We start from the raw sequence: 26119 nt of genomic DNA, 5'->3' as shown, positions 1-26119 counted from the left end.
TGTCTTGGGTTTCTGACCATTTAATTTGGACCGATACCTGCAGACATGAACGCGCAGGCAGTCCGAATGAAGAGAGGACAACAGCAACTCATCCATTTGCTTCAGCCATTTTTTACTTAATTCCACTATTTATTTACAATCAGCCAGAAAACTTCACTCCCAATTCAGTGGTCTTGGCAGCATCAAGAGATCTGGGTCTTTGAGAAATGTAATTGTTAACATGCAAAAAAGCCAAGTAGCTCACCCTTAAACCCACCAGGGTTGTACAGTAAAATATTGGTATCGTTTGTGTTGCAGTAATATGGCTGGTGCTTACCTAGGCTTGGTCTGTACAAAAGGCAAAGATCCTGCTCTGAAGAGTCTGAGATTCCCCCCCCTCCCTGCCCCCCGCGTGATTTGAAACAAAAATGTACCTAAAAGTGAACCTTGGGCTGCATAATACCCCCTCACCCGCCAGCATGGCTGTCCCCAACAGGCCTCACAACAGGTCACAGGCTGCTCCCCTTCATCTTATTTCTCTTGAGGGAAGATATTCAAGACAAGACTAACATCATCAGGGAACTGATCAGCAGAGTAGGCAGGAGGTGGAACGTCACAGCCACAGTACCCAGAGAGGCTGAGGGTGGTGCTAGAGGAAAAAGAGGGGGCATTAGTGCAAAGAAATCAACAATTGAACTGTTCCCCCATGGGGGAGAACATCTCTTTATGCCACATGCAGGGAAGATCTTTGGCTATCTATTTCTAACTTCCACCCCTAACAGCACCACCAAGTCACAGCCCAAATCCAACACACCGCAGAGGAGGAAGCTCTGGAAGTGCTCACTCAGTTGAGATGTTCAGCCACCGAGGATGGTCTCAGTGAGATTACAGGATTGCTTCTCATATTGGACCCAGAACTTGCTCTGCAAGGCTTAAGGCTCCCCAGCAGGACTGAACTTACTGTCCCTTGACGCTGGGAGGTGACGCGAGGAGGTGAGCACTCCCCAGTGCGCTTTAATGGGGCTGCGTGGATGGGTAGTGACAAGTGCCTCTGGAACGGGACCTCAGCAGCCCAGATCAACAGGCTCTGCTCTCTCAGCACAGGAGCAGCCAAGGAGGACTTGCCAGGGCCTTGGCCCAAGGGCTGCTGAAAGCAGGACTAGAGCTGTCTGGCAGCACTGCCCGAGGCTCAAATGCTTGAGCTTGGTGCACTCACTTCTCTTTTGCAGGCAACTGAAAGCACTTTGCTCCCATATGCAGTTTTTCTCCTTGCTGTAACCCAAAAATATTTAAAGCACAACAATCATAAGTCCTAACATAATACGTACTCTGAAATCTGGGCGTGACGATGTTGATGTAGCCTTCTTGTGTTCCCCCAGTGAGCCCAACATGCAGTTTATCCAGTTCTGATTGCTTCTGTGTTCGGACCCACTCCCGGATGGGAGACTTGTTCTGCCATTTCACCAGATCACCAAGATTCATCCCCAGCAAGCCCTGAACCTCAGAAGGTGTCAGGCTCTAGGAGAAATCAAAGAATTACAGATGTAAATGCAGGAATGAAAATAATACCTCTGACCAAAGAACTGATAGAAAAAGGTTTCTATTAGCAGAAGTGTGAAGATTAAGGAAGACAAATTTCTGGTGAGTGGTTTCAATTGGAACAATCTTCTCTTAGGTTATGGGAATGAACACGATGGTTCCCCAAAGACTATTTCCGTTTCCTCTGACGACAAGTCTCCTACACTCAAGTGGAGGCCCCAGTGCCTGCCCAAATCACTGGGCTTTCTTCCAGAGTTGAGGATATTACTGTGAACACACCTGTTAGAAGATCTGTCACATAGCTGTGAACTGTAGTCTACTGCACGTCTGTCCCCTGCTTCTGCCACTAGTGCTTATGGGAGCCTGCTCTAAAGAAATTCCTCAGTAAGACTGGCTTAGCACCCATGTATGACCCCAAATTGCACATTTAAAAAGGTTTCAGGCCAGTTCTTCACTTTCTATTGGTCTCGCATCATTCTGAATTTGATGGAGTGACTCCTGATTTACACCAATGGACAATGCGACCAAACCAGCCACTTAGTGTAACACAAATGCAAGGAGTGAAACAATTTCAAGATTCAGCTCACCATCACAGAGTCTTTTCTTAAATTCATGAAAGTACTAATGTCCATGTTCACATTGTCCTTGCTTAGAGCTTTGAGATCCACACCAGGAGCACCCCCTGGGACCAAAAAGAGAAAGTATATCAAAGCATGGAAAAGGACAGCCAGCCCTCAAATGAATCGTGTCATGTATCTGTATAAGCTACAGCTATAACAGTGTCTCCAAAATTTATTAGGTTGGGGCTGCTAATAGAGTGAGTTCCAACTGCAAAAGATATGGATGCTACTTCATTTTGCTGGAAAGTATTATTGCGTTGGCCGTTAAACCAATCTGTGACAATGCCAGATGCTAGACAGAGGTGGAAGAAGAGTTTGCTTAGGCTGTGAACAAATTCCTGGCTTAACAGGGGGGAAAAATAATCATCTATGTTTTATGACTTGGAGAAGGGCTGTGAGATATGGCTTAAGCATTAGCAGCTTGATTTCTCATGGATCTCGCAGATCTTATCCATCCCAAAAGTTATGAATCGTTTTCCCTGTGATAGTCTGACAATTGATTTGGGCAACTTCAAGTCAGGTACAGAATATCTAATGCCATCTACAAGTTGGAAAAGACTGAAACTTCTAACAACTTTGCTTTGAAAATTCCCAAACCTTACATGGTATTTGATACCTATTCACCACCTCCTGGCTAAGACTCTCTCTTTCCCCATAACATGCTGTTGTTTTACATACCTAGATATGGTTTAATCAGCTGATAGTAAGCAGGGAAATAGTGCTTGTCTGAGAAAGCATGTTTTGCTTTAGCATATAAGATGTCTTTCGTAAACTGTGAACAGGCTGAAGTATTCAGAGATGCCAGTCTGCAGAAAAATGAAGATTTAAGGAGAGAAAAGGTTTTATTATCTTCAACCTGTATAAATTTTGAACAATTCTGAGTATCTCTCTGGGATTCTCTACAAAGGACAGGTGACCCCCTCTTCCCAGTAGATACAAGAGCTGTGGAGAGAAACTAAGAGGAAAAAATATAATGGCTCAGTCTCCTGCTCAAAATGATATGTCTTCTAGGTTATGATGGCTCTGATGGTGCATTGTAAGTTTATGTGTTTGCAAAGATGTAGTTAATTTCATTTAACAGTCTTTCAAAGGAATTTGAATAAAATTTAATTAATTCTCATTTGCCTCTAGATAAAAGCATGCATGCAGACCATATCTGTTGTCAGATGAGCTGCAATAAAGAGAATTTGACTGCAAATCTGAGCCCTTCCCTGGCAGGCTTTTAAAGCTGTACACAGGTTTTTAAAGAGCAAGTACTCTTTTTTTAATTTAAAGAGCAGGTACCACGTTGCTTCCTAGATTTCCTCTCACTAAGTGGACAGAAAAGGAAAATGCACTTGCTGATGGGAAAATGTTTTTGCGAGAAGCCAGGAGCATCACGATATTTGACTCACTTCAAGCTGTTGGAGTCTATCATATTCAGCTGGGTTGCATTTAGAAGGCACACATATTTTGTACCGATTGCGTTCAGTGCAGTAGTGTCCAAGGCATTTCCCAAGTCAACATACCGTTTAATCATTGCAGAAGCCTAGAAACATTTGATTTTTTCAAAAGTAAACTTGAATTAGAATTTACGTTTTCATCCTCAAAAAACCCCGAAATGAATAATTACAAAAATAAAACAGAATAATTTCCAATCTGTTTGTTTGGACCTCAGTGACAGGCCAATCATCTTTGAATCCACTAAGCTAGTCCTAAACCAGCAACTCCCAAACCAGGAAGCAAATACAGGCAGGAAAGCAAACCCAAATCCCTACCTGATAATCAGCGGGCTGACTTTTCAGCAAGGTAGCCAGCGAGGCAGATGAAGTTATCTTCAGTTTGGAAACATCCTCAGGGGTGATGAAAGCAATGAGGGAGCCCAGTTTAGGGAACAGACTTGCAGGATACCCATCAGGATATGTCTGTGGAAAGAACGTTGTTACTGCTTATATGAACAATCATTATCACAAGCCTGTGCTTATGGATTTATGCTCTTTGCAAAATTGATGTGGAAAACCCCCAAAGGTCTGCAAGGAATAAGAAACCAAAACCAGTGAGATCGCAGAGCACATCTGTCCATTTTACGCTTGATAGCTCAGGCAAGCAGACCCCGGGGACAGGAACAAAACCTGAAGCCCTGTGAAGTGCCTTACCGCAGCCCTGAGTGGGCAGCACACCTTGCAGTGATGAAGGCTAATCAAATGCTGGGCTTCCCTAGCAGCAGCACAGCCAGCCGGCCAAGGGAAAGGATTCTTCCCCTCCATTTGATGGCACTTGCAAGACCCAGTCTGGATACTACATCCAGTTTTGAGCTCCCTGGTACAAGAAAGACCAGCAAGTCCAGCAGAGCACCATGCCGGGCAATGGGGCAGAAGCACACAACATACAAAGTGGGGCAAGAGGACTGAGGGAGCTGTATTTTTAGTCTGAAGAGAAGACTAGGCTATATTTTTATTACTGCCTTCAACTACCTAACGGGAGATTATAAGGAGGATGGAGTCACGCTCTTCTCAGAGGTGCACGTTGAAAGGATAAAGGTCAAAAGACAAGGAAAATTCTGAATAGATATGAAGAAATATGTATTTTCACAGTAATGGCGGTCAAACATTGGAAGAGGAGCCCAGAGAGATGGTGGAGTCTCAGTCCATGGAGATACTTAAACTCAACTGGACAAGCCCCTGAGCAATCTCACCAGCAGACAATTTGACATTCTCCAGCCTGGCATTACCTCATCCAGCCGCCTCTTCATCATAGCTAATTGCTCAACAGTGAAGGGATAGGTCAGTATCTGAGGGAGGTAATTCTCCAGAGAGACATTCTTCAGGCAAGTATGTAACTCCTCAGGTGTGTAGTACACAGGCATCAAGTCATCATTAAGAACTGTCTCTGTTATCTGCTTGCCAGGTGGGCAACCTGTTGAAGCAATTATCAAATGTGTTCAGTGTTAAATCCTTCTGCTTCTGGCTTTGAATGCTCCCGTGCTGGAGACAGACAGGTATGCAATCATGGTACCCCCCTCCGCCTCAGTGACTCGCCACCAAGCGTTTCACAGTTCAGCTCAGACACATTTAGGGAGACCCACAAGCTCTAGGGTCAACCCTGATACCAGGGGGTGTTGCCATCAAGGGTAAGAGAAAGCTCCCATACCATCAGCACGCTTATGCCTAGTAGGCAGGAGTTCTTCAACAATGGGGACCAGCTGTTCCCTTGACAGAGGTGAATCGTGTGCAAAGATTTTCAGCCAAAGAGTTAAAACATTCTGCAAGGAAAATGTTTCATCAGGGAGATATTGCAATCCTGGGTGTACCACTAGCATAACAAATTGCTACTCACACAGACAAGAATCTTCATTGTTAAAGTACTATGGGCAGTAGACCTGCTGCTATAAGCCTTTCCTTGGTGAGACGATGGAAAAATTCTAAATGCTTAAACTCTATTATATTCCATGCCCCAGAAATTATTTTGCCTCCTCACAAAGCATTATATAGAGTTACTACTGCTTTCCACCTCTGGTACTCTTCTGACAGTTCCAGGAAGGGGATGACAGTGATCTAGATTTGCAGTTCCAGACTGTCAGCTTGATCAGCCCTCACTCCTCATAGACCATCCATGCCCTTTGGCACCACACTTTTAAATGAAGACACTACTGAAAACACACTGGCTGAACAACCCCCATCATATTTCTTCCATACTGCCAGACCTAGGAGTGCTCCCCAAACGCCTCACACCTCTACGAACAACCCACCTTAGGGATTTTCTGCAAGATGCTGTGATCAAATACAGGAATCAATCCACTGAGCTCATTCAAGGTAGAAGTTGACCACACTACAGGAGGTCTGTATACAAAAATTTGCAAGGATCAGCTTTCAAGGAAGAACAACAGAAAAAAACCCCACAACTCCCTCTATGTTAAAAGCTGCCAGAATTATGTCCTTGTAACATTCGAAGTTAAGAAAATACAAGATTTAAATCCTAAAACTTCCTGTTACACAAAACTTCATTCCACCAGAGCGGGAACAATTGCTAGTAACATGAATAAGGGCAGCTGGATGGGAAAATGGCATTTAACACACACATTATTTTCTTTAGCACAAAATCCAAAGAATATCTATTGCCTACTACTGCCCTACTCAGTGCCAGGATCTCAGGGCATTTGACACAGAAAGGGGAAGTATTTTGCCTCCCTGAACGATGTTTCTGTTAGACACAGCCAGGGATTTATCAAGCATCTGTCAGTCTGACAGGCAGAAACAGAACGTTTTCTGAATGTCAGTGGCTGACAAACAGCTGGAGCCCACCTGTGTTCATCAGGACAGTCTCAGAGAAGTTTACTTAATGAAAAATTGACAAGAGGAAAGGCTTTTATAACTAGAGCAGGTGAGATATAGAAGCGACAGCTGAAAGTAGTTCAAATAGAACAATTTAAAAGGCCCAATGTAAAATCCAAAAGCAATCAGTTATTCACGTTTTTGATCAATCTGGTTGGCTGGAGTTCACTCAGGTTTTAATAGAACAATGGTTTTGTTTAAGGGAACTGTTTTGCTGATGTCAAGAAAAATTCTTACCCAAATGTAGTGTTACCACTACTGATGACATTCCTAATAGCCTCTTCTTGATCAGGCAGGAAAGATTCACACTGGCTTAACGGCTTCAGCAAATTCCCACCAGAATTTCTAATGTATTCTCCACCCAGGTCACAGACCAGTTGTCCCAGAATCTCTGCACTTTCCTCATTCACTTGTGTGCCAGGAATTTTCTGAAATAATAACAGACAGAAGTATTTAATAGAACTGGATGCCACCACAGAAGAGCATTCTTGAACACCAAGTTCTCCCCAGCACCATGCAGTCCCCTCGCCACGTACCAAACATGCTAAAGCCTCCAAGAGCAGCTGTTTCCGATGAGACGATTCTCTTTGCAGAATATCAAGATTTGCTTTCCCAATATTAGCAAAATACTGCCTACAGCTTCCTGTCACTGCATAGTCTGAAGGACTAGAAAGACAAATAATCCATGAATTCTAGTGAATTATATCAAACAGTTGGTCAGGTTCAAGGCTGTCCAACATATAAAGTGTACAGTGCAGTATCTTCCACATCCACAGATTAAACTCTTTGCAGCTGTGGTTCTCAAAGACCCTAGTCCATATTTTTTAAAAATTAATTTTCACCTTAAGGAATCTATTGTGAGACTCAGTTTTAAATTGTTCAAGATTTCAATACAGAACCACAGTGGGTTAGCTACTGGAACAAAGAAACCCACCCTACTGTCGGTATGATGTTGTAAGGGAAGAGCATGTTCACAGAGGCCAGAAAGTACTAAAACTGCATACTGGTTTCAGCTCCAACCAGGCACAATTAGAAAGGGCTTCATAGTGTTTATATTAATACGATGCACAGTTGAATCTGAAAGGACCTTAAAACCCTTTTGAAAGCTTTCTGCAATCTGATTTTTTTTTTTGTCTCCCATAAGGAGGCCTGAACAAGTTCAAAATATACATCAAACATGAAACAGTCATTGCCTGCTAGGTTATAAAGTAATACCTCTTTTTCCCACTAAGGCAACAACATGAAAACCATAGCACGGTTACCTTAAAAACAGCAACAGGTCTTTAGGATAGCTATCTAAATCCTTGGGAGTCCCATGCAACGTCACCATCTTCACTAAGCAGCTCAGCTGAAAGGACACCACAGTTTACATGAAAGAAAGAAACCAGCATGGAGACATAAGAAAAAAATGAAACAAATATAAAGATTTTACTCTGCTCCAAAGAAAGAAGGAAAAAAAAAAAAAGAGACAGAAATCAGAAGGTTTGGTTCCTGAGAAACCTAGCCAACTGGGGTTTGACTTCTCTCTTTGGGGAAATTCTGAACTGTGGGACGGAGACCCAGGACCAGTTACATTTGTTCTAGTCCCTTAAGCTGAAAGTGGTTTTGCTCTTGCTGAACAGACCTCATTCCTACCTCCATGACACCATCAGACATGGCATTTTGAAATACAGAAACCGACCTGGTCTTCTCCTAGCTTGACATTCTGCTTCTTCATGACTCTGGCCAGTTCCTGAAATCTTCCTGCTTCTACCGCACTGGCATCTGCACATGTGAAGCCTTGGAGGACTGACTGGGAAAGCCTGAACATTTACAGAACACAAATCAGTCAGGCAAGGACTTCAGGAGAAAATTCAATGCTGCTCTCTGACATATATAATGACAAATATAGCAAGAATAAACCTCCCCCGTTCTTGAAGCTTAGTGCTCTCCAATCTCCATCCCCTCAAAACTGCTAGTCTTGACCTCTGTGGGAGACCACTGGCCAAACAAACAATCTAGAGACTCGTAGCGGAAGCAGAAATGCAGGGAAAAATTCTCTACCCCAAGTAGTATTGCTGTATCCTGAATTACAAGATCAGTCTCCTCCCTGTGTTTTCAGTAGATGCCACACATTGCAAGTGGAGTTGTGCAGATCCTCCTCACTGAACATAGTTTGTACAGTCTGGGAGAGCTCAGGGAGAAGTCCTTAAAACTTCAATACAGAAAAACTTGTACTGTGAAATCAGCAGGACACTGATGTTGCCTCTATTGTTTTTCCAGATATATAACATGAGTTTCATAATTTTTCATCTCAAATATGAGAGCTGACAAAAGGTATATATCAACCCCACTAAATTTAATACCTGGAACAGCAGGAAGACTGACATATTCTCTGATTAGAAATGCCTTTCCCAGAAGCAGGCAGAAGCTAGGTTCCAGGTGCAATCTGAGCCAGCAGCAGCATTTTAGGAAGCAAACATGGCTTATGGGTATATTTTGCAGCTGACACCCTGGTAAATGCCTGTGTTTGGGTTTGCATGGTATTTCCCATCTGTTGCTAGGGATTGAATGTGGTGGGTCTGCCATACATACCAAAGGAAACATGGAAATTGCAATCAAAGCAAACACAAACATGGAAAATGGAAGAAGAAAAACACTACCTGCTGAAGTCAGGCTCTGCCTTTATCACATCACTGAAAAACATGGCAGCCTGGGAAGCAAAGCCAGAGTGTCAGAGGTTTACCACGCTCTTCTGCAACATTAACCTGTACTTTCAGACAGATTTGCAGAGCAGACTCATAGCTCTGTAGAGGCCAGGGCTGACACTGAGGGGTAAGAAGGACACAAGCTGCTAGCACGTTACCTGTTCTCGGGTCCACATTTTACTGTTCAGGTCCTGAATATTGGGCTTCTCTTCCCCAAAAACAAGCAATGATTTTGGAACATAACTGGCCAGAGCATCCGGGATATGTTTAACCAGGTCAGCGGGGTGGTCTACACTGGAGGAAATCTTTTAAAAAGCAATAACAAATCATTCAAACAGTGTGGTTAAAATAAACAATTGCTGGAGAAGAAATTATGAACTGGAAAGAAGCCAGGCAAATTCCCCTGCTGCATCTGGGCATTTCTCAGAGCCCTAACACTATGAAATAATTCCTGTTTGACATATTCATCATACTGGGAATGCTGCTTGGAGCTAATACCTGGGGTCCTGATGAATGGGAACGATTCTGTCTCTTATCAGTTTCCCACCTCCTGGCTTTACGCCCTAAAAATGTTTAAGAGGCCAGAAAGGAGGGACATGTCCTTTCTCCCTGCCAACACAATGTCTCAAATTGCCAAAGGCATACCACAGAACAATCCTGAGGTGAATGAAACCTTATTCCCCTGGCTGCTCCATTGCCCCAGGGCATGCTACAGCCAGGGCCTCTGGTGTCAAACACAGTTCAGAGTCTTTCCTACCAGAAAGAGGATGAATAACCACAAACTTGAAAGCTACACATGCAACTTGAAGGCTAAAGTAATGCCGATAAAAAAGGCAAAGAGGTGTCCAAATTCTACACAATCACACGAGGGAATGAAATAGTGCGCTGATGAAGGATCAAGTCTACCCTAAACAGGACTTTCTAAGCCACTTATCACACGTTCCTACTCCAAACTGATACCAAATGATTAATAACATTGAATGTATTATTAGCAGTATGACTTTAAGACAATTAGAGCAAATGCGTTGTTAAGGGTTAATTCGGGTCACAAGCACTTTGCGTTAAGGGTTAATTTGAGTTACAAGCACTTTGTGTGTCCTCCAAAGCACTTCCTTAAGCATTGGCAAATCATTTTGTTAGAAAAGGAACTTCACAAAGGAAGCACCTCCACAAGATAGATGAGCTGACAGGAAGCTCACCACAAGCAATTTGCTCAGCAAAACTAGGGAAAAGGTCATTCTGGCAGGGGGAGATCACAACCACCAACTCAAGAAACCCACCAACTGAAAAAGACGTGGAGATCGAGCATGCAGACTAACGAGCATAGGAAACAAGAGAATTGCTTAATAGGAAACTGAGTACTAAGCAATGCAAGAGTTGTGTAACTTGTAACCAGAAGGCTGATGTCTTTGTTTGTTGAAATGTATAGAAATGTATAAATAGTGTAAAGTTTTGACAATCAAGGAGCTAGGCATTTGTGGGTTACCACCTAGCTCCCTACTTTGTGCATGAGAATAAATAAATAAGGAATACCTCAACTTGGTGTGTGAACTGGTGCTGTGCACCCGGTAACAAACCTGCTTATGGTGATGGACAACAAAACCATGACAATATTCTTTCTCTGAGAGCATCTTTTCAAGTCACTGGGGAGTACTTTCTGGGACCACCCCGCAAAACAACTGGCTCTTCTGCCTTTGTCCGCAAAAGGCTCAGCAGGTCGCTGGCTGGCAGCCAAGTACATCTACACAGACACAGTCATATGGACTTGAGATGCTTGTCCAGCTGCACACTCAGTTTAGCAATGACAAACACCCCCAAGGGAATGCTGTCTGGGTGTGCAGGTGTGTGTCAATGCCTGGCCCCAGGTAACCAGTGTTCTTAGCTGTGAGTCACTGGAGCTTTGCTAATTTGTGATGCCTGAAGAAAAAACAACTTCACCTTTTCCACGAATGTCATTCTCAGAGCAGACGGCAGGGTCACCAATTGCTGAACAAACTCAGGCAACTTAATGGCTTCCAAGATCACTTCTGGAGGCAGATTTTGAAGTGTGCTGCTGTTGAGGCCAGCCACCAAGCTCCCTAGCTTTGCCAGGCTCTCTCCATCCAGGATCTGAAAGGTAATGCACACAGGCATGAGTACACGAAGGGCCAAACATCATTTTCTGGCAGCTACCTATACCAAGTGTGAGGTGCATTTGTAGACCTTATTCTTTGTACCTGATAGCCAGAGCTGAGCAGTTTGTTGATAATAGTGCTGGACTGTTCAGCGGTCCAGCCACGAACTTCACCCAGGACAGGAATAGATGCTTCAAGGTCTTTATCACTGATGCTGTTTTCAATGCTGGACACAGACAGCCCAACTACAGCCTGGCCCAATGCATGCAGGACTGCAGGAGGGAAACGCTCAAACTTGCTCACTAAAGAGGATGCAACCTGAAAAAGTCCCATGCAGACAAAAACGAAAGTCAGATAAGCAATGAGGTGAGCCTACTAGATCCTACAGCCTTTGGACATCTTAGATCACTGGACTTCTGCCTCGAACTTAATGTGATGAAGTCTATGGATGGACTGCCTCCACCCACTGAGATTTTTCAGATTTTGAAAAACCAGCCAGGCGCCACAATAAAAAAAGCAAGATGACTTACAGGACTGTACACAAGAGGAGGCATGACAGTTGAATCCTCAACTCTCATAAATTTTGTCAAGGTGAATGAAGAACTGATTCATGGGGCTGGGCAGGAAATTACCTGCAGTTCCTCTGCTGTCAAGGTGGAGGGAGCATTCTCTCTAGTTATTCCTCTGCGTGTCAGGTTCAATGGGCAGTTCTTACTGATCCTCTGGGCCAAGCTCAAAGCATCATCTCTGCTCAGGTTGCTCACTGCCGAGGGGCTCAGGTAGCAAACAAATCTGTCTGGGAGACTGCAGGTGGGAGACAAGGAGGAGAGGTTGCCAGTATGACAGACAGTGGCTCTGTCACATCTTTCTTCTTCTTCAAAAGGATGCTCTTTTCTAGTGCATGTTTTCCCCAATTTATTTTAGCTCTGATAATGCAGATGCTCCTGTCTACAGAGAGCACTGCTGTGTCATGCAAAACTGTAAAAACATGCAAGATGCACTGTTGGTCAGTAGCTGGTCTGCATGGCAGTCAGTTCCCAAGATTTGAAACCTGTGGTCTGGCCCTCCCCAAAATCAAGTGCAATGCAATTATTTGAAGAACAGAAAAACGTTTTAAACGTTTTGTGGAAGCATCAAACTTTTGCTAAGTCATGGTACCATGCTAAACCATAAGTCAGGTCAGGTCCTGTACCTTGATAAGGGAAAACCAGGTCCAGAGGTCAGTAGTGAGGTATAGTACACAGCTGTCTCCCGGAGCAAGGTGAGGTTGCTGATCATCTGTATATTGACTGGATCCCGGGCAAATTTTTGAAGCTGAGGGTGTTGACATGGGAAAAAAAAATAAATTTAGATGAATACTTTAATCCCAACAGTCACTTGGGACAGTTTGAACAAACCTCACTTCAAGCACTAAGTTTTTTTTCACCTGGTTTTAAAGTTGTGAGGAAATTTATTTATTGTTTTCAAGTAATACACTGGGACTTTGTTTTATTTATCTTTGCTCTCAGGGGGCATGCAAGCACCTCTATGACTACTGTAAGGCACAGAAGTGGGAGAGCTGCTAAAGGACATGACCCTGCTGCTACAGCACCACTCACACATGCAGGCACGGTACAGTCATTCACTAAACCGGGCTCAGACATCAGTCTAGTCTTGAGAAAAAGTTTGGGTTTGCTCCTCTTACCAACTCAGGTAATTCTGCAGAAGGCAAACTGATGTGAATCCAAGTCCTGTGTAAGTGCCTCTTATCACAATAAATCACGATGGGGGAAAAAACAATAACTGATGTGACTGTTCACCATAAACACACAAGAGAAATGTTCCTGCTAGCAGTAGCTCCCTGAGTTTTGGTCAGGGCAGGAAGATGACCTCTCAGGCACAGAGTATTTTGCACACTACAGGTTCTTCATCACCATGATGAGCCTGCACTTACGGTTAGTTCATCACCAAAAAGCTGCAGGTCTCCAACAGTAGCATGCTCCAAAAAGGATCCAAGATAATTTGCAAACCAGGCAGTGGAATTCAGACCTGGAACAGCTGCACTGTAGCATTTCCGGTTTGATCCTGCAAAACAGGCAGACACCATAAAACAACAGACTTGCACTGTATCAGGAAATCAGTGGAGACTGGAGATTTCTGAATGCGGAAAGGCTGCGGTCTGTCAGAGAACTTGGCCAACAGAGAGCTCCCTAAATGCCTCTGATCACACATTATGCTCAAATCCACATGTTTGTGTGTTCACATTACAAATGCACATGGGACAAGACAGATGCCTCATTCTTTCACAATCCTCCAAATATTTCATCACCAGTCTCTTTCTTCCTCCCTTCAAATCTGCCAAAAATTTTTTGCAGAACATTAGGGTTTTGCATGCAAGCTACTGCCTGGAGGCAGGGGAGTATCTTACCTGGGTCCCTTTTCTGAGCTAACTTCTGAGCTGAATTCTTAAGCCCTCAGAACGAAATCCTGCACCATTCTTTCACAACAAAAGCAGTAAATGTACAGGATGTAAGTCAGCATAGGACCAACTGCTGATCTATAAAAATCCTGGATTAATAAAGGCTTCAGGCAGGAAAATTATTCCCGATACCACTTATCACTGTCATGTTCCCAGCCTATTTCCATTGAAAAGGCTATAAATTCACAAAAAAAAAAATCTGTGAAGCCTCAGCCCTGTAACAGATCACAGCTAATGTTGTAGCATACATCAGTGGCTTAAAGTATTCTGCTGTTTCTTAAAGAAAACCAAGTCATTTACCATTCTGGGTGAGATAGTATTTGATCCCAGCGTAAAGATTCCTCTGTTCTTCCACTGGAAGGTCAGAGTATATGCCATTCAGAGCAGCGACTCTAAAGATGGATAAGGCAGACATGTCAGACACAGATGAAGTCAAACCTGGCAGGGCTGGATTCTCACAGAAATGGCTGTTACCTGAAAACTGGTCTTATCAATCACAATTTTCCAAATCTACCAATTGGCTTCCCTTCACAACAGCTCCTGCGATCACCTGGGGGCTGCACTGCCAATCCTGCGATAGTGCTTTGTAAACGCAGTGCTATCAAGGTCATTGCACACGGATTGACCGATGCAGAGGTCTCCTTAACAGGGTCAGGAGGTGTGTTACAAAGCCCTGTTGAGAGCTTCTCAGAAACCCTGCCTGGGCCTCCATCAGCTCGCAGTGCTTACAGGGTTTAGCCGCTTGTTTTGGGAGGCTGGAGTAAGGGCCCCTTTCCTGCCCCAGCGATATGGGACTGAAACAACATTTGTGTTCAGTACTTACATCATCTGAAATGTGTCACACAACACATTTTTGGTGTGGAGGCAAGCAAAGACCTTGGGCTCAACCAGGAATGGCTGAAGCCCCCCATGGACCCATTGAGACAAAACAGGCAGGCTCTCAATGTCAGGTACTTGCAACATCTTCTCCCACAGGCCATTAATGAAGATCATGTTCCACTCGAGAGAGAGGGGCACACGAGAAAACTGAAGGCAAGGGACGAGAAGAAACACATGAATCCAAGTGAATATGGACTTCTAAATGAACATTAACATAAATCCATTATGAACAGAATCACCCCTAGCAATATTCTCCCCTCTGGATAGTGACTCTTCCACCATAGTAATATTTATGCAATTCAACTACAGTCAGCCTGTAACGCACATTGGAACCCCAGGTCTGTGTTGCCACTGCAAGTAGCAACAGCTAACCTATGTGAACTCATGGTTGTTATTTCTGTCTTCCCAGCTATTTTTAACAGCACAGAACTCCGCTACATTGGTGGCGATCTGCTGATTGAAACAGTGCCCTTTTGAAAACAAGGTTTTGTCAACATAAAAAATACCATAATGTTAATTAAAGCCTTCCACTGGCATTAATGTTACAGGTGAACAAATAGTTGGATATGTGATACCCACCCAGTGGCTGAACATAGTCAGAGCAGTTACAAGCTTCTTGGCATCATATTTGGAAAAGAACAGAATGGAGTATTCTGGATCCATAGCACTGGCAGGTTTAGAGGCAAGGCAAGAATATAAAGATACGAGGAAATCATCCTGAAGGTCCTGGAGCCACGCATTCTGAAAAAGGAAAGGAAAATCCATATAGAGATAATAAAAGGTGTGTCATATTTAGAGATGCTGCAGTATGCAATCACCTTCAGGTCTGCTTCACTAGCTCACCTACACGTGAGCATTCAGCAATGCAAGGTGATAAAATATGTTGACAGAAGAGTCAGAAGAAAGTCCAACTTCCAGTGACTTGAAGCAAGTCTAAACTTATCCAGTCCCTAATGCTGGATCCTTCCGTTACCTAATCTGTGCTCACCCCAAGCTTTAAAGGGGTGGCTTTAAAAATCTTTATTCAAAATAGTTTCCCACCAAAAAAAAAAAAAAAAGACCATTTGATCAAAGTGGAAACTTCCATAGGGAAGCTTCTCATTGCAGAAACATTTTTCAGTGAAAAAAACCAAACAAGAAACACATCAACAAATATTTGAAGAAATGACAACTTTCTGTTAGAAACATTTATGGGAAAATACAAATCATTGTCAATCCAATTGCCATTACTGGCAGCACAGCAATTTAAGAAATAATGACAAAAGCAGGAAAGGAAGTAAACCTGAAATATTCCAGATGACATTTTCCACACTGCAAACACTTTTTGTTGTGCTTTTACCACTTTTTATTGTTGGTTTACCCTGATGGACCAGGGGCACTTTCATGCAGAGATCTGTTTCAACGCTATGATGCTGGTTTCTAAGAGCCAATTTGTTTTGAAAATCTTTGTCCCGCCTTCTCACTTGAGAGGTTTGGAAAAGACAGCGTCCCCCACTTCCACAGACAGCCCCAGACAGGCCTCCGTGGTGGTGCAGCCACTCCTGAGCCACATGACACAGAGCACATGTTGCCTCAGAAGCTGATGTTGCCACAGCTCAGTGCTCTGGATGGTCCCTGTGTGTTTCACCCCATCCCTTCTCTCAGTCTTGTGAGGGAAACCCTGACAAGCTTTGGTCACTCCATTCACAGCTGACGGTGGGACTGCTTTTAAGATAGAAATGGCACTATTGTCAGGAAAACCAAAACACACTAGCTCATGAAAAGAGCAGGACTGCCATTACCTGTGCACAGGCATATTGACCGAACGTGAGGCTGCAGGGGGAGCCTTGGCCACGGGCTATCTTGAGAAGCATCTCCTGGCTGACGCTGGTGGGGATAAAAGCAAAGACATTACCTCCACACCAGCTGCCCCAGACCTGTGGCAGCTGGGGGTAGAACTGGCTGGGAGCTGGCACTCCAGTCAGCAATACATCTGCAAATGCAGGCAAGGAGCACAACTGCCCGAGCCCAGGCGGCCAGGGAAAGGCATCTGAATGCCCCTGACCACATGCCCTTCTTCACTGAAGTTTTGTTTATCTGCAGCAGGGATGGCTAGTAGCTACTCTGGTGTAAAGGGTCCAGTCCACACATTAAGGAGCAGGAACAATGCCAGGCGGCCATAACAACAAGGTACAACACACATAAATACAGAAGAGCAAACAAACAACACAGATGATGAGAATTATTTGCTGGCACCATTTGGGAGCAGGGAGAGGATACTTTTAAATTGTTCAGATTAAGTTCAATGAAGGCTTGAAGCAGACCTGTTTGAGTCTTAGTCCCCCCACCACCAGCCAAGCTAACTTCAGCACCAATGCCAAGGTTCTTGGAGCAGTAAATCCCCTCCACGTCAGGCTGGCTGACACCAGGGACTTGCCCCAAGAAGCCATTCTCCCTTCACTGTTTCAATGAGCGCAACTAGAGCTCTCCCTGCCCACAGGCAACCCCAGGACTGTGTGCGGAGACAGATGCTACACCTGCTTTCAGAGGCTTTCCTCTACTCAAAGCGACATCCCCAAAAACCAGTATCACTCCCAAGGAAAATGCTGCCAAGACAGTTTGCTGATGGTTCACATACCTTTTCACTGAAGCACACACAGCAGATTCTGATTCCACAAAACAGAGAGAGAGAAAGATAAAGGAAATAAGGCTATGTATACAGAACCATGTCTGAATCTTCCTTATGGAGATTACTTGGTAAAAACTCACCATTGACAGGGGAGCTGGAGCACTGTGCCGGGAGAAAGAGAGAAAAAGAGATGATCTTATCATGCAGTTACAATGGTAGCACAACATTATTTGTGATCATTGCATACGGAGAAGCAAGTTAGCTGCAACCATTTGTACTTGGAACTGGCCTGAACACACCCAAGTGCCCAGATCCAGAGCTCCCATCTTGCCATGCTAGGTAGTTGCCATCTGCAGAACTGCTATCAGTACTGGCTCTGCACTTCAGACAGGTGGAAAGTTCAGGGTTATGTGAGTCCTCCCATCACTCAGGCATGAGGGTCTATGTGACTGTTCCGAGTGTGGCTGATGGGTGCCACCTTCACTGAAATGTCTGCTGATGTGCTTGCACTGAAGCCCTGCAAAGAGCTGGAAAAGCCATCCCCACTCCACTTACTGCTTGGGAGACAGAAATGGGAAGGGCACCTACCACCCAGCTCCATGCTCAGTGCACTGGATCTGGCTTATAGCAACGGATTCCCATCAATGCGCTGCTATCAGGAAGGGGCCCATGCTGACCACCAACCCACACATGATTGCAAGTAAAGACATGGATGACACATCTTAAATACATGAATTTGCCTTACCAGATACGTCCCAGCAGAAGTTGCGGCAGCTACCTGCCAACCTGGAAGACAATGTGCCATGATTTTAGCAGCAAATCCAGGACAAAGCTCGCTCCCACAGTCAAGCCCCCAACTGGCTTAACAGACCCTGAACAATCACTCATCTCACCACATTATTTTATTCCTCATTGTTGACACAGTTATTTCACAGAATTATTTCTGTCAGACCTTTCTACTGTTACCTCTTTGATTTTATGACAGCTGGCTGGGCAAGCAGACACCAAGCACTCTTCTATCCACCCCAGGCCAGTCTGGCAGAGGACAGAAATGCAGTCAGTGTCTTATGATGACGTGAGGGATTGCATGAATCTCTGTCCCCATAGAGGAAAAGGCAGCGAAAGGGGCAGAAACAACACTCTGGGTACAGTCCTCCTCTCCAGGACTTCCCTGCCCAGTATTCCTTGTGCACCATGGCTAGCCCACAGTCAGCGTTCAGCCTGGAAGGCCAGGCTCACCATGCTTATACTTCCATATTGGTTTGAGCTTTGCAGCTTCTACTTGTTTCTTACAGTGTCCCCATCAACATGTCAACTGTAGTCAAACCTGGGTTGTATTTCATACATTTTTCCTACTAAATCCTCAACTGGAATAAAAATCACCCTGTGCTGCAGAACTGCACAGGACACAAGTAACGCCAGTGTACGACAGCTCTTGCACCAGTCCTGCCCAAGAGCTTGACAGGGATTTACTGAAATAAGTCAAACTGCCACTGCTGGCTCTTGGCAGGTCTGTACAAGCCCTCCACCTGTCTCTTCCTTGTTTCCCAACTTTTACATTGTTCCTGATGGCATCTTACATCTTCCCTGTCAATGCCATGAAGCTGCAAAGGTGGCGAAATGCAAGCTTAGGAAACCAGTAACAACACAGACTCAAATCTCTCTGGCATTAGTATTATTTACTTCAGATTAGGAGCCTGTCAAACTCAGCATCCCGTGCGTACAGAAAAAAGGGAAGATAGAGACTTATCACTAGCTTCTGACAGGACAGAACAAGTGAATGCAACAAACATTACCTGAAATGAGAGGCAGGGAGAGGGAGAAGACAATGGTTAGAGGCTTCTGAGGTTACGCTGGCAGGTTGATTGTCATAATTTGCTAGCACTGAATCACTGCACAGTTGTTTCTGTCAGCGTGTTTCTCTAACAGCGTACTCAGGACTCAGTTGGTCAGCACTGTCACCTTCACCCATCTCCTGGGGCAGCCGTGCCTGGCCTCAGCCCACAGCGAGGCACCAGGGCCTGCAGAGGCATCTGCCACAGCTGCTCCTCACCGCTCTCACCCACCACCGTGCCACACAGCATGCCCAGCCTGCACCATTCTCCTCCCACTCCTTTAGCTACATCCTCTGACCCATCTCAGCATATGGCAGACCACAGCAGGTCCAGAGTACCCCCACTTCTCTGCAGGCCTTGTTCATCTGCTCAAGGAGTAACACAGCACTGAAAGTTTGGCATCTATCTCTCAGCAGGGAGAACACCACCACCATCAGTGACTTTGGAACAGGCACTATAACAGCTGACAGGAGGCCGAAGTGGCTACAGAGATCACCCCCACCCATGTCTCATCTCCCGGACCCATGGACTAGCTAGCCCACAGACGTGTGGCACAGCTCAGGTTCAGCACAATCACTCCATGGCTCTAAAGCATCAGTGACCCCAGTCCTCCAACCCCCTAGGGGAAGCACGGTCAGGACTGGTGTTACCTACAAATATTCAGCCAGAAGTGACTCATAGGGGGAAATGTAGAGAGGCTGAGCCCCAAAACCCAGAAGCAACCTCCTGTGGTTTCTCCACCTCATATGGCTGAGGGACAGGGCTAAGCTGGCCCAGGCCAGTGTCAGTCACACACATGGTGATACTTGGGCACAGAAATTGACAGGATAGGAGACCCTTATCATGGCACTGTGATGGGGATGAGAAGGAGGAAGGCAGTGGCTTTCCTGAGTTTGGATGTGTTCACAAGTCCAATCATCTGCACTAGGAAGGGGATTATAAAATAGCTTGTAGGGATAGATAAGTCTCTAATTAGTATAACAGCTTTTTTGATAGCTGCTACACCTTTCTGATCATTGGATTAATAGAGAACTGTCATTAAGTAACAGGCAAACAAAACATAGGCATAGCTGGGCAAATGCAGTGCTTTCCTCTAGCCCTAACACACATTAACTTTACCCCTAGAGAAAGCCCTGAAAGAGTTACCAAAATCATAACCCAGAATTGAGTGCCAGAGGCCTGCCCAGCCTCAAAGCCATGCTTCCCTGCTTGCAGACAAAGCCTGGCTGTTTCCACCAGCCAAGCCCTTTGGCCCCACTCTTGGAAAGCTCTTTATGTAGATGTTTAACTTCAAGCATGCAAATTGTCCCATTGACTCAAAACAGCAGTGTTCAGAAACACCCACACGGGGAGGAGGAGGAGGAAGGGGAAGGGTGGCTTCTCCCTCTACAAGATCAGAGGGGACCCCAACCTACTATCACAAAACCTCTCACTGTATGACAATAAAACCTTCATCTCACATCATCACAACAAAGGCTTTGGACTCAGCTCGTGTCACGAACCACCTAAGATATGTGCACATCACTCGGGGAGCAATACCCTTCTAAACACTGCTTTCCCTCCCATGCTTGTTAGTGCACAGGCACGCCAGGCTGCAGTGAAGACTTCCGTAATGGAAGAGACAGTGTCTTTCACCTGTCTATGCTGTGCTGTTCACAGTTCAACTACTCTCCACAGTCCCTCCTCCTCCATGAGGGCACTTCTGTGCCACAAGGCTGCTGAGCGCTGCCCAGTCTCCTCACTGTTTCTTTACAGCAAGGCCATTCACACCGATAGGGTGGCACCACTATGCTCAGATCTCCTATCCTTCCCTTTCAGAAACCTGTTCAAGGACTCCAGAAACTTGTGTTTTCTTCTCCCCCCTTTGGTCCATCCCCAAAAGGGCAGTGCATGCAAGCTGTTGGATGCAAATTCTCTACAAGCTTAGAACATTTCTGATATTCTGCCCTTCCTCCATCTCCAGTTATCCAGGCCATTTACAGAAGAAGATGGGTAGATGGATGGGGGCAAGCACGGCCCACAGAAATGGTATGATTTCCAATGGCTGCATGCTGAGCCAGTGGCCAACATGAGAATGCACCACCAAAATCACTGACCTGCCAGACTTAAAAGCAATTGCATGAAGAGCCATTAACTTTTACAAGCAACCTGTGTACTTCTGCTGGACAGAGATGTCCCTCCTTGTACACAGTTAATAGAAAATTAAAAAAAAAATATCACACTTTCATCAGGGCATCCATAATATATTGGTCAGTTTTAAACAGCAACAACTGCTTAATTAAAGAAATAAAGAAAAAAAGTTATCTGTTTAATTGTTTCCCTGCCTTCAGTACTGATAACTAAGCCTACTGCAGAGAAAATGATGGTCCTTTTAAGTAGCTCTTGCCCAGCTGGTGGCTCATTTGCTTGTTTGTAGTGTTACAAGTTCACGTGTTGTCATCAACATCCACTGAAAACATGATCCCAAGTCAGGTAAGGAAGAAAGAATAAAACACTGACACTTTCTGAAAGAAACAAAGATCCTGCTCGGGAATCCCTTACTACCTAAAAAAACCAAAGTAGGGGAATATAGAGGCGATTAGATTCAGCTAAGATTATTTCTTAAGTGCTTTCCCAGAGACACCAGGATACTCCAACAAAGGGCAGTGAGCAGACAGCTCTGCAATGTCAGGAGGAGAAAGAACTCCAATTTTGTCTCTCCACCCTGTTTATTACAAAATCTAATTCATTTTGGTTCACAGATACAATAATAAACAAGCATAACTAAAGGCTGGGATTTAGAGCAACCGCCAAAGTAATGTTCAGTGGTCTTTCAGCACAATTTTCCCTTTTGAGGATTATCTCAGCTACAGTTGCTGGTATGGAAAATCCTCCCAGGACACTCATCACTCTCACAGTAATACTCACCAACAAAAAGGAGGAAGCGCAGTCCTGGGAGTAAAGGCAGCATTTCTGCAAAGGTCTTCAGAGCACCCACACATGCAAGGAATCACCTTATTTCAGCCAAGAAAAATCAAACATGAATAATACTTAATTGCAAAACCAAACTCAGAGTAGGAAAGCTAAAAGGTGACTGTCTCGCAAGCAAACTAACACACACCAACAACCTACACGAAACCTATCTGAAACCAGACCCAAAGCACACAAAAAACTACTGAGGGTCTGCTATGCCTGCAAAAGCACGGAGTTGCATGCAGAGAACTCAGCGTTAGTTAAACTAGATTCACTGCTACCAGCACCCTGAAGTTAGGCTCCCCTCTGGCAGAGGAAGTTAAGAGCTTGCACAACCCACTCGGATGGTTAACCGTAGTGCTTACCTTCAAGCCGCTAGTTGCCAGGCACTTAGTGTGCAAGCTATGATCAGAGAGGGCCACTTTTCACTGAGCAACCCGGGGCGTGTCTCTGGCTTCTCAAAACTGCATCTGAAATTACAGGATGGATTTGGAGCCCTGTGCACACCTGTAAGTTCTTGAGAATACAAGTGTTTAGCAGCACAAATAAATGTGAGTTATTTGTTAATGCTTGTAATTTCTAGGATACAGGAGGAAATGCTGAGCCCAAAGCAAGGCTAGTGCTGGAGTGAGCAGGACAAGAACAGTGCATAGGTGCACTCCCTCCCTGCCTGGCACAGGACACGTTTAATATTTACAGGAGGCAACAAAAATAAAGCTGTGCTCCCAGGACGGAGCTACTCTAGCACCACCTTTCTCCAGTTACTAAAGAAATATCTGTCATCAGGAAATTTTGCTTCAGTGGAGCTTGAAATGTTTGGCCCTTTTCCCGACACTTCTGTTTACCTCAGTCATCTCCGCCTGGGAAATCCCAAAGAGAAATATGTGGCAGCTCCTCTGCTGACCAGCCAGGCCATTTTCGGATCACAGGTATGGCGAACTGGGAACTCTGCTCCAGGCTCAGCGAGGTCAGTCAACTGAAACACAGAGCTCTCCACTTAGGGCAGAGGAATCAGGATAGCCGAAATAAAAAAACCACAGCCCTGCAGCAGGCTAAGGCTAGGACTGATGCAGGCAAATCCCATAGCATGGCCATCTGCCTTATTTCCTTCATGAACCTTTCCTTGCTCACAGGTGCTCAGGGGTGCTCACAGCACACTGGCCTCATGCCAAGGTGCCCAGCATCTGCACACAAGTGCATCAGTATCCACTGTAGCAGCTCGTTAGCACTCACAAGGACCACAGCAATGAGACCACTGAGCAGGAATGTTATTAACCAATGGCTCTAGAACTGTAATGCCAGAGATCCCTGCCTCCCTATCACCAAAAGTGGCCTTTCCCTCCACAAACCTTCATTTATTTCCTTGCTGCGAAGATCCTAAGACATAACTTCATGGGCTTTACAATTCCTGCAGGTTGCTTTATTTTAAAAACTAAACAACATTCTTATTAAAGAGATCACAATTAGTTTTCAGGGGTCTCTATGCAGTAACTGCATGCTGCAGTAGCTGAGTGGGTTTGCCCTGCTCCTTCAGCTGAATCACCCGTGGTGGTGTTCCCCATGATCTCCCCAGCCCTGTGCACATCAGCAGTCAGGGAGATCTCCTGATTTTGACTGAATTTGTCAGCCTGTCAGCACTTCAGCAAGAAAAACTTGGCAAACAATCTGCAAGAATAAAAATGAGACCTGCTGCAGATTCTAACAAGGGATGGATATTAAATTATATTCCACCCATTTCAGCCTTCTTTTCACTGATTCTTGGATCTGAACCCCCAGGTCACTAAGAAATTGCCCCTAGTAATTCTCTCAATTTCCCTGGATGCAGCGGAGTAATTTTGCATCCTCAGGTTTGAAAAATATTTGTTTGGTCACTTTATTGATGCTTTGCAAGACAAGATTTTCCACAAATCAGTTATGCCCCTGGATTAGGCTTGCCCCATCATGCCCACCTCTATCTCATGTGTTTGTGGCAACATGGAGAAAAGCCAGTGTTGACTCACAACATCACCTCTGGCTCTCTCCACACTCCTAGTTTTCTTACCACACTTAACATGTTTATCAGCTATCTTGAAAACAGTGCAACACTGATTCATAAATGCAGTTTGTCTGACTCAGAAGTGCACAGGATGCCCAACATGAAAGTGACTCTCATCAGCACCCATCCTAAGCTACCCAACCAAATCTATATAAATTTGAAATGCATAACTTTGTAAAGAGTCAGATTCACAGGCTCATAGTTCAAAGCAAGAAGCCTCTTCTCCAGGATACCCAAATGAGGTGTCCTTGAGATGGATGGGGACCCTTCCATCATATTTCAAATACCAAAGCTTTCAATGCCTTGTACCTTTTGTAAATTCCACATTGCAAGCAGGCTGTCCATGGCAGAGGGTCTGATAGGTACCTGTTGCTGGGAAGCCCTGGACAGGCTGCTGGACAAACTGTGGGTCCGTGTAGGGGTCAACCAAGAAAGCAACAAAGACCATGTGGCACAGCAGGGCTCTGCCATCTGCAACCTATGGCTCTTCCCCAGGGTGTCGGGAGGTGAAACACAAGAACAGGAGAGATCTGAAAAGCAGAAAAAAACAACACCGAGCCTCAGCCATGGATGAGGAAACCAGGGGAGGCAGCAAGCATAGTGTCAGGATTTCCTGCTTGTGTCAGCCAGGAAGTCACACATAGCCAAGGAGTGTGCAGAGCACCCCTGTTATGGGGAAAGAAACCAGAGTTCACAAAAGCAAGGAGGAACTTTCAACTGTAAATAAACTGATACTTTTCTAAGGTCTGTCCACAAGGTGGCTGAGTAGAAGAATCCAGTACCTTCCATTTGCATTTACCCCATAGCAGCTAAGAGCCATGAGCACACATCCAAGAGTGCTAGGTGTGGTACAAACAAGGTCTTTGAATCAAAGAGCATACAGTTGAGGAGATGACGACAGACAGAAGAGCTCAAAGATGAGAGGACAGGCAATTATTTCAGCATAGCAATAAGTGAGCCACTATCATAATTTCTGCATGCTTCATAGCAAAGCAAAATTCTAGTAATTACGTAGAATAAGGCTCAAGCTGATTTGTGGTACTGCATCTGCTCTCATAAGCCTAAGCGAGAGTTATAGCTCCCTAAAATAGGCCTCCAGCTAAAGGATTTTTACCTTTTAGATGTGATGCCACATCCAGATTCACCCCCTTGTAGCACTGAAAGCTGGGAGCAGCAGTTTGGCCTGTTGCACGTTTTCTTGCACTTTCCAGATCCCAGCTTGGCCCAGCCCAGGGACACAGCCACATTGCCACAGGAGGCTCAGCACTGCTTAGCATGTCAGTGCTGTTTTCAGAGCAGGGTAAGATCACCCTGATGGATGGAAAGACAGGATAATGTCACAGTTGCACACGAAGTGGCACGACTCTGGAAAAGCAGGTTTTACGTCCATAATTCAGCAATAACCTTCACGCTGACCGGAAGGGATGTGGTCTAGGACCTTAATTCCTGTTATCTGAATATCTTTAGCTGCACGAAGTGATCCAGGTGGCAACTGTGACTAAGCAAGAATGAAGTATTCACAGCCCACACCTGGGCAGACAAGTCTTTCAGGGGACAGAGCCTAGCACTCCCTCAGCTACCACCTTCCCAGACACAGAGCCCTCCCTGTCATTAATCTGCACCATGTTCCCTTCCTAAGCACTGCTCTCCCCACCCTTTATGAACTTTTCTAATTTTACAGCATCAGGCTTCTCAGCTGCAGACAAATCAGAATACTGAGCATGTAACAGGAATGCTAGTAAAACTTGTCCCCAGTGGGAGGCAACTAGAGATCTTCTCTTATCCAAGAAGTACAAATCTGGGAGGGGTCTCTGAGACTGCCCAGTCACCCCTTGCACCATGGTGCAATTGTATATACATAGGCTGACAGAGGTGCAGCCAGCCTGCCCTTGCATAGGCCCGTGAGGGGGATTTTAGAGCTCACCTGCAATAGCAATCACTTCTGGCTCAACATAATTACACAGGAGACCTCTCTCTGCCTCCCTTCCCTCTTGCATTCCTCCCTCTCTGCAAGCTTCCTTTTTCCTAAACTGAAAAAAATCCAGTGCCTTCACATCACCTCCCCCTCTTTGCAAACACAGGAATTTCCCAGTGATAGCAAGT

At 45.0% G+C, this 26119-nt stretch overlaps 1 protein-coding gene across 2 annotated transcripts; it reads right to left on the bottom strand.

Moving 5' to 3' along the window:
• Positions 1-91: 91 nt before the first annotated feature.
• On the bottom strand, positions 92-24546 carry LOC106631490 (uncharacterized). 2 transcript variants are annotated; one of them, XM_027812439.2, is made up of 31 exons: positions 24383-24546; positions 22827-22957; positions 22347-22451; positions 21937-22022; positions 17940-17980; positions 17335-17356; positions 17204-17231; positions 16368-16452; positions 15166-15327; positions 14531-14733; positions 14008-14099; positions 13183-13313; positions 12442-12563; positions 11882-12053; positions 11352-11567; positions 11074-11244; positions 9294-9440; positions 9091-9140; positions 8130-8250; positions 7711-7796; positions 6985-7114; positions 6686-6876; positions 5866-5956; positions 5268-5379; positions 4849-5033; positions 3896-4042; positions 3533-3666; positions 2817-2944; positions 2106-2200; positions 1308-1497; positions 92-628 (listed from the first exon to the last, which is right to left on the bottom strand). In XM_027812439.2, exons 4-31 carry the CDS (start codon positions 21977-21979, stop codon positions 534-536), a joined length of 3390 nt encoding a protein of 1129 aa, XP_027668240.2. In that variant the 5' UTR covers positions 21980-22022; positions 22347-22451; positions 22827-22957; positions 24383-24546; the 3' UTR covers positions 92-533. The 2 variants fall into 2 exon arrangements, with proteins under 2 accessions (XP_027668240.2, XP_014139501.2); XM_014284026.3 differs by lacking the exons at positions 22347-22451; positions 22827-22957; positions 24383-24546 and having other exon boundaries at positions 21937-22299.
• Between the last annotated feature and the right edge of the window lie 1573 nt (positions 24547-26119).

Source organism: Falco cherrug, chromosome 4 (genome assembly GCF_023634085.1).
Source record: "Falco cherrug isolate bFalChe1 chromosome 4, bFalChe1.pri, whole genome shotgun sequence".
Lineage (NCBI taxonomy): Eukaryota > Metazoa > Chordata > Aves > Falconiformes > Falconidae > Falco > Falco cherrug.
This window is presented reverse-complemented; position numbering and strand designations above follow the sequence as displayed.